This window comes from Larus michahellis, chromosome 14 (assembly GCF_964199755.1).
Source record: "Larus michahellis chromosome 14, bLarMic1.1, whole genome shotgun sequence".
Taxonomy (NCBI): Eukaryota; Metazoa; Chordata; class Aves; order Charadriiformes; family Laridae; genus Larus; species Larus michahellis.
Window position 1 is genome coordinate 2150749 of NC_133909.1, and position 15279 is coordinate 2166027.

General features: G+C 56.1%; 1 protein-coding gene and 1 pseudogene across 1 annotated transcript; both read right to left on the reverse strand.

Annotated features, from left to right (window-relative positions):
- Positions 1–3582: 3582 nt before the first annotated feature.
- Positions 3583–10222, reverse strand: LOC141751217 (tektin-3-like). Its single transcript, XM_074607616.1, has 7 exons — positions 9644–10222; positions 9002–9085; positions 8279–8349; positions 7854–7997; positions 6763–6985; positions 5391–5545; positions 3583–3799 (listed from the first exon to the last, which is right to left on the reverse strand). The coding sequence occupies exons 1-7, from the start codon at positions 10220–10222 to the stop codon at positions 3583–3585; spliced, it is 1473 nt and encodes a 490-aa protein (XP_074463717.1).
- Positions 10223–13591: 3369 nt separating this feature from the next.
- LOC141751187 (RING finger protein 222-like) lies at positions 13592–14254 on the reverse strand (annotated as a pseudogene).
- Between the last annotated feature and the right edge of the window lie 1025 nt (positions 14255–15279).

A 15279-nucleotide genomic window follows, 5' to 3' on the forward strand; every position in this document is an offset into this window, starting at 1 on the left:
GAGCACTACATACTCGATTTTGGTTCATTTCATGATTTTTCCAGGGTCTTATGACCATGCAGTCAGCATGGTGCTGTGAGCAGAGAGTTTGCAGGCAGAGCTGCTCCACCAGCCAGGGTCAGCTGGTGGATCATCAACCAGAAACACAAGTGGGTTATTGGGCTTGGCAAGTTCGAGCCTCACAAAGCTCTTGAGATGCAATGAGTCAACAGTTCCCAGATCACATCCCCAGGGTCAACACTCACAGCTCCAGAGCCACAAGCAGAGATGGATGCTGCCTCCCAGCACAGACCAGTGCCCAGCTCCCAGGGCTGTTTCCCTCCCCATCTCCCCATCCCTGCTTCTCCTTTGCACAAAGCCTCCTTTCCCTGGACCTTCTCAGCACTAGGAAGGCTAGGCTGCATGTGGTGGTGGGGGGCGGGGGGGGGGCGGGGCTTGGCTGACCCCCTGCTTCTTCTCCTTGGCTCCCTGGAGGTGCCAGCTGCATCCCTGAGATGATGGCCTGGGTACCAGGGGAACCTGCCTGCCTCCCTGGGGTGGTGGCGCTGGCATCAGAAGTCCTCCTCCATCTGAGGGAGCGCCTGCCCCCGTCTCAGATGTCACCGTTGCTCTATGTGTCCCTGCTTGCATTCCCAAGGAACCAGGATGTGTCCCTGGAGTGCCTTTGATGGTCCTGGGCACAGCCTGTGTGCCTGGTCCCGTCAGACCCAGCGCTGAGCTTTCCAGTCTGTGCTGAGCCAACGGAGACGGACTCAGGCAACGGCCACCTCTCCCAGGCACCGGGGACACTGGGAACGGATCCAGCACCCAGAAAGACGGGCAGGGAGAGCTGGTGTTCCAAAAGTGATATATAGATTTTTAATTAATAAAATCATGATTGTGATTTAAAATTTAAATGCATTACTATTCTTTAATTAGTAAAATTAATTCCCTGGAGAAGGGAGATGAACGGTGGTCACAGGGCTGGGGGGAACACATTGACAAATCGCAGCCCCCAGTTCTGCTTCGCCCCGGCCCTGCAGAGGTGCAGAGGAGGGAGGACGGGGTGAGGGGGGGTTCAGGGGGGTCTGTGCAAGAAGCCGTGCTGAATTCCAGAAGCCAGAGGAGAGGCGCGTGTTGCTCTGGGCGCTGCAGCACCTGTCTGGGAAATCCAGAGCTGGGGGGGCACCAGTGGCTCCGTGCCGCCGTGGCCACGATCCGGGCTCTCGACAGCCACCTCCATCCATTTATTTTTCATTATTCCCCCTCTGCCCTCTCCTGCCCTGCTGCAGGGCTGCTCGGGCATGAAGTGGGCTGTTAGAGAACCCCCCCACACCCTTCAGTACCTCTGGGATGCTGCTTCCTTCTCCCTGGATTTATATATATATGATACTCATAGATTATAGCGATAGATTAAAAAAATAAAGTGGGGGAAGAAAAGGCCAGCTAGAGGATCCCATGGGCCAGTGCCCACCCCAGCAGCATGTCTTCCCCTTAAAGACAATAACAAAACCCAGACAATGATCCCAGTGAGTTCCTGGGGGAGCCCCCGCTCCCAATGCCCTGGCCCGGACCCCCCCAACTCCCCTCCGCGCCAACCCTTTGCTGCCTCAGAAAACCACAATAATGGCGGCGGTTGGGAGCCGGGCCTGGTCTCCTGCGGGACGTGTCACCGGAGCGGGCTGAGTGACCGGGACAGCCCTGCGAGGGAGCTGCCTCTGCCCGGGCTCGGGCTGCGCTGGCTGCGGCCACAGATCAGCCTGCGCCAGCTGCGCCTCAGGGATGGAGGTGGAAAAGGCAGCCGGGACCCTCGGCCTCTCCCATGCCTGTGGATAACCCCATCCCAAGGACCGGCCGGGAGTGGGGCGGGGCGTCGCCCAGCAACGGGGGACGCTGCATTGTCCCTTGTCACCCGTCCCACCGCCGCTGTGACCACTCTGCTGCTAGGAGGCAACAGAGGAGGAGGAGGAGGAGGAGGAGAAGCACGAGGACAAGGAGGACGCTGACAGGGAGGAGGACGAGGACGAGGGGAGGAGGAGGAAGCCTTTGACTGCCCATCCCTCCCACCCATCCCAGTCTCCCCCAGGCAGAAAGGGCCCCCTGGGCAGCTCTTTCTCCCACTCCCCCAGGAGCTCAGGTCCCGCTCAGGTCCCTCTGTCGTTTCAGGGACGGCGGCAGCCATGGCCCAGCTCAGCCTGGCCCAGCTGCTGGATGTCGCCATCGGGACGACCAAGATCAGGGCCATCGACTTCGTGGCCCTGCGCAGACTGCTGCTGGCCATGCTCTGGCACCTGGGCCTGCAGGACCTCCCTGTGGAGGATCTGTTCAGGCTGGTGGCAAATAAAGCAGTATTTCCTCTCTAAACTACTTTTGGTTTCGAGAGCTTTTATTTCAGGTAACAGCACCATCACACCCAGGGACCCTCACTCCAAATTCCTGCTAGCTAATTTACATCATTGGCATTGTTATTTCCAACATCAAAACGGGCTCTGCAGAAACTAAAGTGCTTTAACTGCCTCTTTTTAGAACCCTTGACATATTTTCCCCAAAAAAGTGGTTAGAAAGTACACAGAATCATAGAATGTGTTGGGTAGGAAGGGACCTCTCAAGGCCATCTAGTCCAACCCCCCTGCAGTCAGCAGGGACATCTTCACCTGGATCAGGTTGCTGAGAGCCTCATGCAGCCTGGCCTTGAATGTCTCCAGGGATGGGGCCTCCCCCACCTCTCTGGGCAACCTGGGCCAGTGTCTCCCCAGCCACCTCCAAGGGGGAAGAGGGTCTTTGCTCAGGAGGTAGCGGGGCTCATTGACAGAGCTTTAAACAAGGCTTGAAGGGAGAGGGGGACAATATCGGGCTGTCCCTGTGGGATGAGATGCCAAGGTTGGAGGGACAGGGTGCCAGCGAGGGCCTGTTGCTCTGAGACGCGCTGGTGACGCTGCCTCACACTTGAAGTCTTGGAGAGATGAGCCGGGGGCTCCTGAGGTCACAGGAGCCAGGAGGGAAACACCAGTGCAATACCCCAAAGGAATCAAGGGGTGTTCCTGGAAGAAGGTGGTATTTGAAAAGTCATGGCATCAGGTGAAGTGCCCGGGCACTGGAAAAAGGGAAACATTGCACCCATTTTTAAAAAGAGTTTAAAGGAGGGTACCGACGTGTCGGCGTCACCTCTGTGGCTGGGAAGGTCATGGGGCAGATCCTCCTAAAAGCCACGCTAAGGCCCATGGAGGACAAGGAGGTGATTCGAGACATGGCTTCATCCTGTGCTTTTTCCACATCAGACTCCAAAGGAGGAGGACACGACACTTTTTCTCCTAAAATCACAGACCGAATGGGTAGGAATGAATCCCCGTGGGTGGATTTGCTCTTAGTTGCATCCAGGATATTTTGAGTTACTTTCTGGCACGCCGTGAAAGAGCAGTGGAAAGAGAAAAACCAAAGGGAAAAAAAAAATACTCCTGGTAGACCATGTGACATGCAAAGCGATAATTTAATTTCTACCCAGGCTTCCATCAGGAAGTGGAAAGTTAATCATGTACTATTTAAAGCATATTGAGAAAACTGATAACTCTGGCAACGGATGCCGTGGGGTGGGCTGAGCCCAGCCTAGATGGGACCCAGCAGCCACGCGGTGCTGGGAAAGGTCTTGCGCATCGCCATGCACTTCTCCTCGTCAATGAACAGGGTGTTGGCTTTGACGGCCAGGTCATGCTGCAGGACCGCCTTGGCGCGAACCAGCATTTGCAAGGTGTCCTGGCTGTCTCTCAGCTGCTGCTGAAGAGTCTGCACCGTCCCATGGATGTCACGGACCTCGTTGACAAGGCTGGAAAACAGCAAGGAGCCCTCATTAGAAGTCCCGTCACGCGGGTGGTTTCTAGCGTGGCGTTGCTGATGGGCCCCTGTTGCATTGGTTTTCCCCCTTCAGCGCGCTCAGACTCACTCGGACCCCCCCTGTTTGTGGCAGATCCATGGGGAAGCTGAGGGCAGAGCTCCTCGGGGTCTCGGCGGGGAGGCACGGTGAACGTCTGCTCAAAGGCTTCGGCAACGCGCAGCCGCGTCTGCCAGAGCAGGTGGTGCCACCAAGCAGAGGGACGAGCAGCTGTGGTTTCCCGTTCCTGTTTGGTTTTGTGGGTTTCTTGGCTCCCCCTCCTGGATTTCCCCGGGCAAGGGTCCTCCCCACACCCACGGGTGCACACGCAGCGAAAGAGGACAGCTGGGAGAGGCTAAAAGTGAAGGTGAAACAAGTGGAGGATGGAACAAAGGATGGCGTGAGAGATGCTAAACAGGCTCTGGGGCTGGGTTTAAATTGCTTTGAAAAGGCTTCCCAGGGAGCCTCACCCAGCGGGCTGCCAGGAGGAGGTGTGAAGTTCAGGGTGCCTGATCCTCCCCAGCCCCTCGGGGTGCAATGCCAAAGAGCTCCCTCTGTCCTTGACAGGATTTCCAGTGTCCCCAGGGGAGGTGAGCACAGCCCTCACTGCTTCTCCGTGTGGTGCACAGAATCCCAGGCTGGCGGGGGTTGGCAGGGACCTCTGGAGATCACCCAGTCCAACCCCCTGCCAGAGCAGGGTCCCCCAGAGCAGGTGGCACAGGAACGCCTCCAGGCGGGTTTGGGATGTCTCCGGAGACGGAGACTCCACCACCTCTCGGGGCAGCCTGTGCCAGGGCTCTGCCACCCTCACAGCAAAGAAGTTCCTCCTCCTGTTTAGGTGGAACTCCCTATGCTCAAGTTTGTGCCCGTTACCCCTTGTCCTGTCCCTGGGCACCACTGAAAAGAGCCTGGCCCCATCCTCCTGACACTCCCCCTTTCAGTATTGATAAGCGTTGATAAGGTCCCCCCTCAGGCGTCATTTTCCAGCCTGAAGGGACCCAAATCCCTCAGCCTTTCTTCACAAGAGAGGTGTTCCAGTCCCCTCATCCTCTTGGTAGCCCTTTGCTGTCCCCTCTCCAGCAGTTCCCTGTCCTTCTGGAACCGGGGAGCCCAGCACTGGACACAGCACCTTGCACAGCAGCTGCACCCTTGCGGTTACCCAAAAGGAAGGACCTAAGAGCTCTCAGCATGAGCCTGTTGGAGAGTAAAGGGCTTGTCCTTCAAACCTGAGCCCATCCAGCCTCCGGGAAGCAGGCAGGAGAGAAGACGGGGTTGACGCAAGTAGGAAAAATCCGGCCCCTCATGGGGTGGCATCAGGCCGCCCCCGGCCATGGGGTACAGCCTCCGTTGTGGGCGCAGAGCTCTCCCAGCACCCAAAGGCTGGGATACCCGCTCATTGCTTTTGATTATGTCGGTGCACTTATGGAAGGACTCTTTAGGAAAAAAAAGCAACCCCCCATGATTAATGTTGTCATCCAGCGATGCTCCTGAGTGCTACCACCCGTGAGCCCTCGAGATCCCTGCCAGCCCCGCGCTCCTGCCTTACCGCAGCTGGGCAGTGTCCCGGCACAGCTCCATGTTTGGCCTCCGAGTGCGCTGGTCCAGCCGGGTCTGAGCCACCTTTAATGGAGGCCCTTGGTCCCTAATGGCCTTTTGGATGGCTTCTATATTCCTCTCGGTCTGGAATATTTCCTGCACTGTCTGGCGTAAGAAAGAAACACATGCATAAATTTAAAAAATATATTCTCCAGCGGCAACGTGATTTCCCTTTTCTGCCATCCATCTGCAGAAAAAAACCAAGTTCAATTAGCAGACCCCGGGCTCAGACTGCTCTCACTCTGCCATAGATGGAGGCACAGATCCAGCAGCCATTTCTCTGCGGGGAAAAGCCTCTCTTTGCTCTTGCTGTCACATCAGAGGAGGTTTTGGAGCAGTGACGGATCTACTGAATTACCCACTCCCCAAAATTACTGCTTGCAGGAACTGATCGTCCATCACTAGCAACTAACAGAGGGCAGGTTTTTGGTGGATGCTCGCTGAAGGATGTGGCACCAGCCCGCGATGCTGCAAGCCCAGTTTCTGCTCGGTTAATCTGTGCCGAGCACTTTTCAGGAAGCTTTCCATGAGAGCCAGTGGTGCGAGCCTGCTGCCCATGGCTGATCTCCACTTCATCTGCTTGGCGGAGCAAACACACCGATACCTGTGCAGCCACCACAGAGTGCTGAGACCGAAAACACATCCTTGGAGGAGCAGCAAAGCTGCAAACCCCACAGCAGACACCCCAGCAGAGTCCCAGTAAAGCCCTTCTGCAGGGCAGCCAGCGCCTCTGAAGTAACTAGCGCTGATGCAAGTAGCGCTGGCATTTTCTGCTGGAAATCCCTGTGCTAGCAGGCTGTCAGCTGGGATGAGCAACGGGCAGTATCCCTTGGGATGAAATTACACTGCCAACTCATCCTGCTCCAAGAAGAAAGTCCCCAAGAAAGCTGGGCAGGGGCTGTTTGCAAGGGCATGTAGCGAGAGGACGAGGGGCAATGGTTTCAACTAGAGCAGGGCAGGTTTAGATGAGACATTAGGCAGAAGTTCTTTGCACTGAGGGTGGTGAGACACTGCCCCAGGTTGCCCAGAGAGGTGGGGGAGGCCCCATCCCTGGAGACATTCAAGGCCAGGCTGGATGAGGCTCTGAGCAACCTGATCCAGTTGAAGATGTCCCTGCTGACTGCAGGGGGTTGGACTAGGTGGCCTTGAGAGGTCCCTTCACACCCAACACATCCTATGACTCCATGATTCTAAATGATGCTATAACCAGGTTCTTGTGGTGACCGTTCCTCTGCTGGGGCCAGGTCTGCGTGGAGGGTCGCGCTTTGGAGGTGTCACCGGGAAGTGACAGTGTCACACCAAAAGGGAGGGGTTCAGGCTACCTTGGCCAGGTGGGTCTGAATCTTTCTCTTGGCATCGGCCGTCTCGGCGATGCGGTTGGTGAAGGCGCTGTTCACGGCGTTGAACTGCCGCCACATCTGGCTGTCCGTCACCGCCAGCAGGTTCTCGATGTCGTCCCGCAGCTTGGCGGAGGCCGCCCGCTCGCTCTGGGAGTGGAGGATGTTGTTGTTGGTGAACTTGGCCCAGGACTGCGGCACCGAGATCCTGGGGGGGAAAAGGAGAGGCCCCCGGTAAGCTGGATGTGGGCAGGCATGGACCCTGCCAGGGAGCAGCGTGGATTCACTATAGCTTAAATCTACACTTTTAATTGGACTGTATGTCATAGTTTAACCCCAGCCAGCAGCCAGGACCATGCGTGCGCTGGTGCAGTTCTCCCCCTTCCCCCCAGAAGGGAGAAGAGGGAGAAAAGGAGGGGAAAGGGAAAGGGAAAAACTCGTGGGTGGAGATAAGGACAGTTTAATAGAACAATAACAGAAACGAACAATAATAATAATAGTAATAATAATAATAATAGTAATAATAATAATAATAATGAGAGAAGTCACTCTCACCACCCAGTGAAGTGGCACCTTCCCGAAACCCGACCGCATATTCCCACCCCGCACCAACCCCCATTTATATCCTGAGCATGGCATCTATGGTACGGAATATTCCGTTGGCCTTTCCCTTGTTCTGCCTATGCTCCTCCTCACTTCTATGGGAAGCTGAAAAGAGTCCTTGAAAAGTATAAACATCGCCTAGCAACAACTAAGACACATCTTTGAAAATATGCATAAACTTAAGGAGCTGTTTCAGCAGAGGTGCTCCGCTGAATTAATTGGCAGGCTGATCTCTCAACCCCTGGTAGAATGTTTAATGAGGTGGGACTGGCTTTCACCCTCTGGATGTTTGGCATCCAACTGTCAGCAGAGGGTTGTGCTCCCTTTCCGAGGAGCGGAGAGAAATGACCGCTCTGAGGGAGGTGTCTCCAGGCGGGATGGATCTGGGTTGGGGACAAGCAGCTCCCTGCCAGGGAGAGGCACCGCGTATCCCGGGGACAGCTTGCTGCTGGGGACCGACAGCGTGCACTCACGTGGCATCGACCTGCTCCACCCCTCGGTAGTAACTGATGCCCTGGGAGGTGTTCATCAGGTGGTGGCACCTGTCGTCGATCCGGTGGGCCACCTGCTTGTTGGCCAGATCCTTCTCCAGATTCTGCTGGGCCACCCGGTTGGACCTTCAACATGCAAACAGCAGCCATTGGTGGGGACGTACGGGTGGAATGGCTTCCTCCCCGTTCCACTCCCCACAGCAGCTCCCGGCCCCCCGCGCAGCTCTGTCCTCCCACGAGCATCACCGCCCGCATGCCATGGAGCCTCCATGGGCTTTATGCCTGCGGGGTGTGGGGAGAGACAGGCTTCTTCTGGGGGTTCACATCTGCTGGGGTTCTGCTGGGCTTCTGCTGTGACCACAAATGCACATCAGCCCTCCGACATGAGAGAAGGAGCTCCTCCTTACGTGATCTGGGCTTTGGCCTTGTCCAGGAACTGCTGCATCTTCTCCTGGCACGACCTGATGACATCGACTTCCTGGGCAAAGGCAAAAGAGGACCCCATCAGTGTCCATACTCACTCGTCCTGGTCACACTCCTCCCCTTGCACCTCTCCAACCCTGCACACAGCAAGAACTTGCCTGCTTGTCTTCCTGCCCAAAGCAAACAGGCAGGAAAACTCGCAGCTGAGCCTGCGCCCAGCGCCCTGGAGGGGACAGAAGGGTGCTGTGGCTGCAGCCACGGCCTTTGCATTCCCTTTCAGGGTGGGTCAATAAGGATTTTTTCACCTTGACCTCAGTGTCAAGCGGTGGTTAGTCCCACTGCACGGACAGGGACACATCCTGGTGCGGACAGGCAGAGCGGTTCCCTGGACCACTACACACCTCCGTCCCCAGATCAGCACCTGCCCTTTTTGCTCCCAAAATGTTTTCCTCCCCAGGAGGAATCCCATCCGTACGGGACAAGAGGAGATGGACTTGACTTCGGTGTAAATGCCCAGGCTGAATTTCTGAGACACATTCAGCTCCACCGGAGGAAGTGTGTTGCTCTCAGCTCACTTGACTTCAGCACAAACCCATTGCCTTTGTGAAGCTCCGGCTGCTGGAGGCAGGTGATCAGTGCTCCAAATCCCATAACTTTGAAATCCGGTAAAAATAGCTTCAACGCATGATCTGAGTTGCCCAACTTACTGTTAAGAGCTGTTCCTCCACATTGTCATGGACCAGGTCGATGCCCATCCTCTTCTCCCGGTGAAGTAAGCACTCCTGAGCGACCTGTTGGGGACACGCCATCACCGCTGGCTGCAGGGGCAGGGCTCTCTATGGGGACTGTCCCCATCTCCAATAATGTAAGAAAAGAAACTCTAGGTGGGCACGGAGATGACAAGAGGGGGAAAAAAGTGGCCCGGGGCAGCTGGTTTAGCTGACTAGGAGCAGGCGAGCTGCAACATCAGCATTAAACCATCATGAGGGAGCAGATGTGTCCCTGGTGCAGCCACAGCTGAAACGGGGGACCTGTGTCAGCCTTGACGCCCACCTCGCCAGAGCCTTGTGGTAAGACACGGGCTTTTGTCTCCCAAACCGGGATTTTGGATGTACCACTTCTAAAAATATTGAGTTAAGCAAACGCTGCGCTGACGTGCTCAGCCTGTGCTGATAGGGGATCCAGCAGATGGCAAGGGGGGTTTGTTTACTACTAACTTAACTAATGGCCTCTTAATAACAACTTTCTAGACGTTCCGGAGCTGCAGTGAAACTTAATGAGACGTTTGAAGGGCTGCAGATGTTTCAGCAGTAGGCTACAGCTTGCAGCGCGCCGGGACGGGTGCTTACCCGGAGAGGGGCCTCCGCCTCGGCCAAGGCTCTCTCCAGCCTGGTCTTCACCTCTGTGAGCGCGTTGGTCTCCCCGATCACCTCATCTAGCTCGTGGCAGAGCTCCGATTTCCAAAACGCGATGTCATTGGCGCGCACTCCCAGGTTTTTGGTGCTTTCTGCTTGCGTTTTCTTGGTCTGCTGGTATTTGTGGTCAATGATGCGGGAGGTATCGGCTCTCAGGTGCTCCGCGTTCTTCTGGGAGGTCTCCGACTCCCTGTAATTGGTCACGTTGGACTTGTACCAGTCTTCAGGGGTGTAGCGGGTGAAGACGGTGGTTCTGGTGGAAACAGATGGAAGCTTCTCGCCGGCGGTTATCCCCTGGGAACTCTTGGAAAAGGCAGCCAAAGTTGGTTTGCTGGCAGCCGTTCTGTAGTAGGTGCTGGGCATCCAGGGGAGGCTGTAGCTCTGAGGCAAGGGGCGGTAAGGAAATCGGTTCTTATAGCTTGACGCCATGGTGTGGATGGCAGGGAGAAACCTGGTGGGTATGGCTCTGGGATGGGCGAACTTTGCTGGTAAGGGAGAGCCGACAGACTCCATGCTCGACCGCTGCTATTCGTGTGTCCCGTCCGTGTCCTGCACAGAGGAGGAGAGAGAGGACAACCTCAGCAACCTCCTGCACTTGCCTTACTTCTTACAGCAACACCCGCAACTTCAAACACAAACAGCGACGCACAGAGCGCCCTCACAGCGCCTGAACAGGCCTAAACCCCTTGAAAACAAATCCCTCCTGACAGCATCCCAAACATTTGGATATAAAAGCGTTTGACTTGGTTGTTAGTATCTAGCATCAGGTCTTGGAATGCGGAGAAAAACAAATCACGGCCGTAAGGAGAATGACAGATACCGTGCCTTCCTTTTCCTTAAATCTGTCAATCCAGTCAAACTGGAGTTGCTCCTTCTCTGCTGTTCCTTTGTTTCTTTTGGCTGGCGTATCTGCTGATCTTCTGATACTCCAGAGGTCATTTTCTCTGTAAAAGTTCCATTCCCAGCCCCGAGAGCTGCGTCCCTTTTGGACACACATCTGCTACCGGCCCAGCGCCATTTGTGGGTGGGTGAGGGACTCCATCCTCACCCCCTCTATCTTCCCTTGCCTTAAATGCTGGAGTGAGGAGCCTGCAGGTGAGCTGAGCTTTGCAGGACTATATCCTAATTTGACCCCCCCACACCCCTATTTCAGCCTCAAAAGAAGGGCCGCCTCTTGCCTTGCAAAGGAGGAAAGGTGTCGATGGCTCACCTGGTGTAAGATCAGTGTGCGTGGGAAGGAGATGGCCCACAGTCTTTTCAGAGCGCTTGGGAAACACCAGCCTTGCAGTAGCCCTAGGAGGAATGGCCACACATGAAGATTTTGCTACCAAGAATTGCATATTGTCCTCTCCAGCTTGAGGCTGTCAGTCGATGGTTATCAGCAAGATAAGGCAGGGGGCCACCAAACACACCTCATCTGAGGACAAACACTCCGGAGGGGTACGTGGTGCTCGGTACAAAGCTCTTGTGAGGTTACAAGTGTCACCCAGGGGCAGGAATAAGTCCCTCAATACGGCTGTTGTAGCCAGCCTGACGTGTCCTTCCCCTAACACCGTCCCATCCCCACTGCTCCCAGCCTGGCTCGGAGCCCCAGGGGAAGATGAGGACACGGGTGTGCTACAGCAAGATCCCTGATGGGAGTGGCTGTGGGACAGGCAGCGGGAAACTCACACCCTCAAATTTAGCAGAAAAAGAAGCTTTCGCAAACACGACCCTCCGAGGCAGTTTGGCAGAACCGAGGACGAAATGTCTGCGCTCAGGTCCAACAAAAACCACCGTGTGTGCCGCTTCCCACAAACCGCTCCCTTCAGCCCTTTTGTCCCGGCTAGGGATAAATGACGGCGCTTTCCCTAGCTCCGTGCCGCTTTATACCTGAGAAACGGCCTTGGGAGGGTGGGAGGCAGCTTCCCTGGCTCCCACCCCCACAAATAAACTCTGCCCTTTCAGATACTGACAGACACACGTTTAGGAAAGGGAGGGAAAACCCCTTGAGAACGTCCCAGGGCTACTTTTCCCTGCATTTCCAGCTGAAATAAATGCCCCTGCATCCCCCTTGGGATAAGCCATCCCAGGGCGACACTTTGTGCCATCCCTGAACACGGACACAACAACAGGAGCCCCGACCACCTCATCCGGGTACATTTAGAGGACAGAAGAGATATGGAGGGGGATTAGGAGAATAACCTGTTTTTTTCCCTCCCAGTTCAGGGACATACTCACCCTGCAGAGGCTTGGGGGTGTGCGGGGGGGGCTGCTACTCAGTGCTGTGCTGTCAGGTTGGGTGGCAGCACTGCCAGACACTGCAGCATCCCCAGTGCCCTCTGTGTCACAGAACCAGGGCAGCGTTGCCGCTGGCGCAGGGTGCTCAGTAACCGGGTTCTACGCGGGCAACTCCCTGCAGCCGCTCTGGCAACCCGATGCAGCCGTTGGGCAACACATTGCTCTGGATGGGCAAGCCGGGGCCACCCCTGGGCAAGAAAATACCCTCACATGGCATCCTAGATCCTGCCCTGGACAACCTACTGCCCTCCATGGGCAGGTTTTGCAGCCCCTGGGCAACCAGGTGCAGCTTTTGGGCAACTGTTGAGTGGCTTAGTCCTATAATTTGGTTTTCCGTAGTCCTGCAAGAAGCAGGGAGATGGACTCGATGATCCTCATGGGTCTCTCTCGACTTGAGACGTTCTATGATCCTATGAACTCACAGCCCTCAGTGGGCAACCCAGTGCCACCCCTGGGCAAGTCAGTGCAGACTGCGTGCATCCTAGTGCCTCTGCTGGGCAACTTGATCCCTTGCCTGGACAACCCCCAGCACCGTCAATGGGCAACCCAAATCTAGCTTGCTGACTGATGTTGATAGCATTCGGCATGCTACGCTGCAAAATCGAGCGGCTATTGATTTTTTGCTGTTAGCTCAGGGTCATGGATGTGAAGGTTTTGAAGGTATGTGTTGTATGAACCTTTCCGACCACTCATCATCCATTCATAAGCAGTTACGGGAGCTGAAGGATAACATGTCCAAATTAAAAGTGGTCAAAAACGGTTTCGATGATTGGTTAAGCTCGTGGGGTATAACGGGATGGTTATCAGATTTACTAAAGCAAGGGCTCATGCTATTGTTGGTTATATTATTATTGATTATGGCAGCCTCGTGTGTTCTCCGCAAAGTGACTGACATGATAGAAAATGCCATGCATAAGGTCTGGCTGGCTCAAGAAGAAAAAGGGGGTATTGTAGGAATGTATCTGAGAGAAAATGGCCATGTGAGCCAGCCTCCCTACTGTGAGAGATTAGATTAAGAGCAAAACAGGTGGTAGAAGATGGAATTAGTACATGGGAAAAACGGGAACTGAGAAGGTAGAAAACATGTTGTGCTAATGACTAAGCAATTTACTATGCGAATTCTTGTAACCAATCTGATGTGTGAACGAACTGCATGCACAGCACGTGGACAGTGTAACTCGCTGATCAGAAATAAGCGAGTCGCGTGTACGGCTACAACACAGGGTATAAAAGATGATGATCGGTGCTTAATAAACGGCTTCTGTTGATTCACATTGGATCGTCTGGAGTCCAGTTATTTCTCCTCAACAGGGTGCGGGAGGAGAAGCCATGCTCTCTGCTAAGACACCAGGGGAACCCACTAGCAGGGTTTGACCAGCCACATTTTAACCAAAAGAGGCAGAAAATGCCAGCGACGACACTGTGAGCACCCGGAGATCTGCGGAAAGGTCTGAAAGTCCATTCAGTCCCTGGCCAGATGAGAGAGAGCTTCACCTGGAGCTGCTTCTGGACTTTCTCATGGGATCTTTTGAGAGAGGTCCCAGCCCTAGCTCTGTCCCAGCATCAGTGACACCTCCAGCATCTGAGCTGATCCCATCCCTGCTACGAGTCCCTCTTCACCAGCAGCAGCCAAGGGAGCACAGCCGACAGCATGGACACCGTCAAGACGAGCAGGACGGCGAGGGCGATGGGCGACTGGCAGCATTTCACCCCCAGGGCCGAGCTGGATGACACCGAGCTTCGTGTTTCCGTTCTGCTTCTCCTCCCCAGGGAGCTGCAGTCCACACCCACCAGTGGCATCCCATGGTCACTGATGACAAAGATGTGGGCTTCCCGTGCCAGCTCTCCTGGGACCCCCTGCGAGTCCATGGGGCTGTTCCCTGTGCTGCAGCACCGGTCGAAGCTCTGCACCGGCATCACAAAATGGCTGGGCACCACCAAGGTGTTGCTGGCCTCCAATTTGGTCAGATGGGACAAGGAGGAAGGTGACAGAGGCATCTCCAGGGCCCGGAGGTTGGTACCTGCCTTGGGCAGGTAGAGCCGCCTTCTTGCTGAGGAAAGTCACGTAGCGGCAGATGGGCAGATGATGCTGCTCTGGACCTGGCCGTCAAGCTTGGCGGAGAGCAAGCACTTCACCAGGCAGTCGTGGCAGAAGGTGTGCCTGCAGCTGAGCTGGCGGTGCATGGCCTCCAGTGGGTGGAACTTCTCGTGGCACACGGGGCACTCGGCCGGGGGTCCCTCCTTGCTGGACGAGGCCTCAGACATCCCTGCTCTGTCGGCCACAGGCGCTCCCCAGCTGCGAGGAAGAGGCACGATGGGTTAATAAGGTTGAAATGATAAGCATGATCCATCTCTTCATCTCTCCTCCTCCTCCTCCCTGCTCTCTTGCTTTTGCCCTCTTGCCCCTAACAGATGCAGTTGACAGCTACTAGGCATCCTCTCAACAAGACAGGCCATTTTCAGGAGCATTACGCCTCTCAGTGTGGCCCTTGGGGCAAGAGAGAGATGACGGGAGGACCCCAACTCCAGAGCCAGCGGGGGCAACAATCCCCGGCTGCAAAATCACATGCACGAGCCCCTGGATGGACGTGCTCAGCACGTGGTACAGATAAAGCAGGTTCAGCTTGTGTCACGAGTGCCTCCGTGCACTGCTGCCAGCTCCAGGTGCACGGGAGGTGGGAACTCCCATCCCACAAAGAAACCTGCCATGGAAAGGGAGACGCTCCCATCCCAGGGGACACAGAGGGGCCAGCGGGAGCAGGGTGAGGCCAGGGCAGTGGGACAGGTGGGAGCACAGGACCCCCCGGGGATGGAGAGGGGGCGTGCTGGACCCGGGGCAGGCAGCGAGCACCCACGCCAGGCTCCTTCCAGGCTGCTGGAGGATGTCCCAGGCTGGTGGCCAGGCCACAGCCATCTCCAGGCTGTGCTCCTCACGCCGGAGCATGGTGTGGTCAGCAAGCCCCGGAGCCCGGCGTCTCCTCTTAGTCAGAGCGGGGAGGGCAGAGCCCAGCCATCCTGCCTGGCCCCTGCCCCAGCCTGGGGCGCCAGGGGGAGCGCGGGGCCGCTGGGATCCCCAGACCCGCATCTGGGCTGGGTCTGAAGCTCTGCCGTGCGTCTCCCAGGGCAGGGAGCATTCATGCGGCGGCTCAAGGAAGGGAGAGGGGAGCGGGAAGAAGGGAGAGAGGAGAGGGGAAAAGGGAGAAGGGAGCGGGAGATGGGTGAAGGGCGGAGGAAGAGAGGAGAGGGGAAAGGGGAGAGGAGAGAGGGGAGAGGGGAGGAGGGATGCTCAG

Bases quoted from the DNA above. Each gene is read 5' to 3' on its own strand.
- LOC141751217 (XM_074607616.1), bottom strand. From the start codon at position 10,222: ATGGAGTCTGTCGGCTCTCCCTTACCAGCAAAGTTCGCCCATCCCAGA. The intron at 6,986-7,853 runs GTGAGTGCACGC...TTTCCCCCCCAG, and splicing joins GTGGAGCAGGTCGATGCCAC to GATCTCGGTGCCGCAGTCCT. The intron at 5,546-6,762 runs GTAGCCTGAACC...TTCTTACGCCAG, and splicing joins TTCAGACCCACCTGGCCAAG to ACAGTGCAGGAAATATTCCA.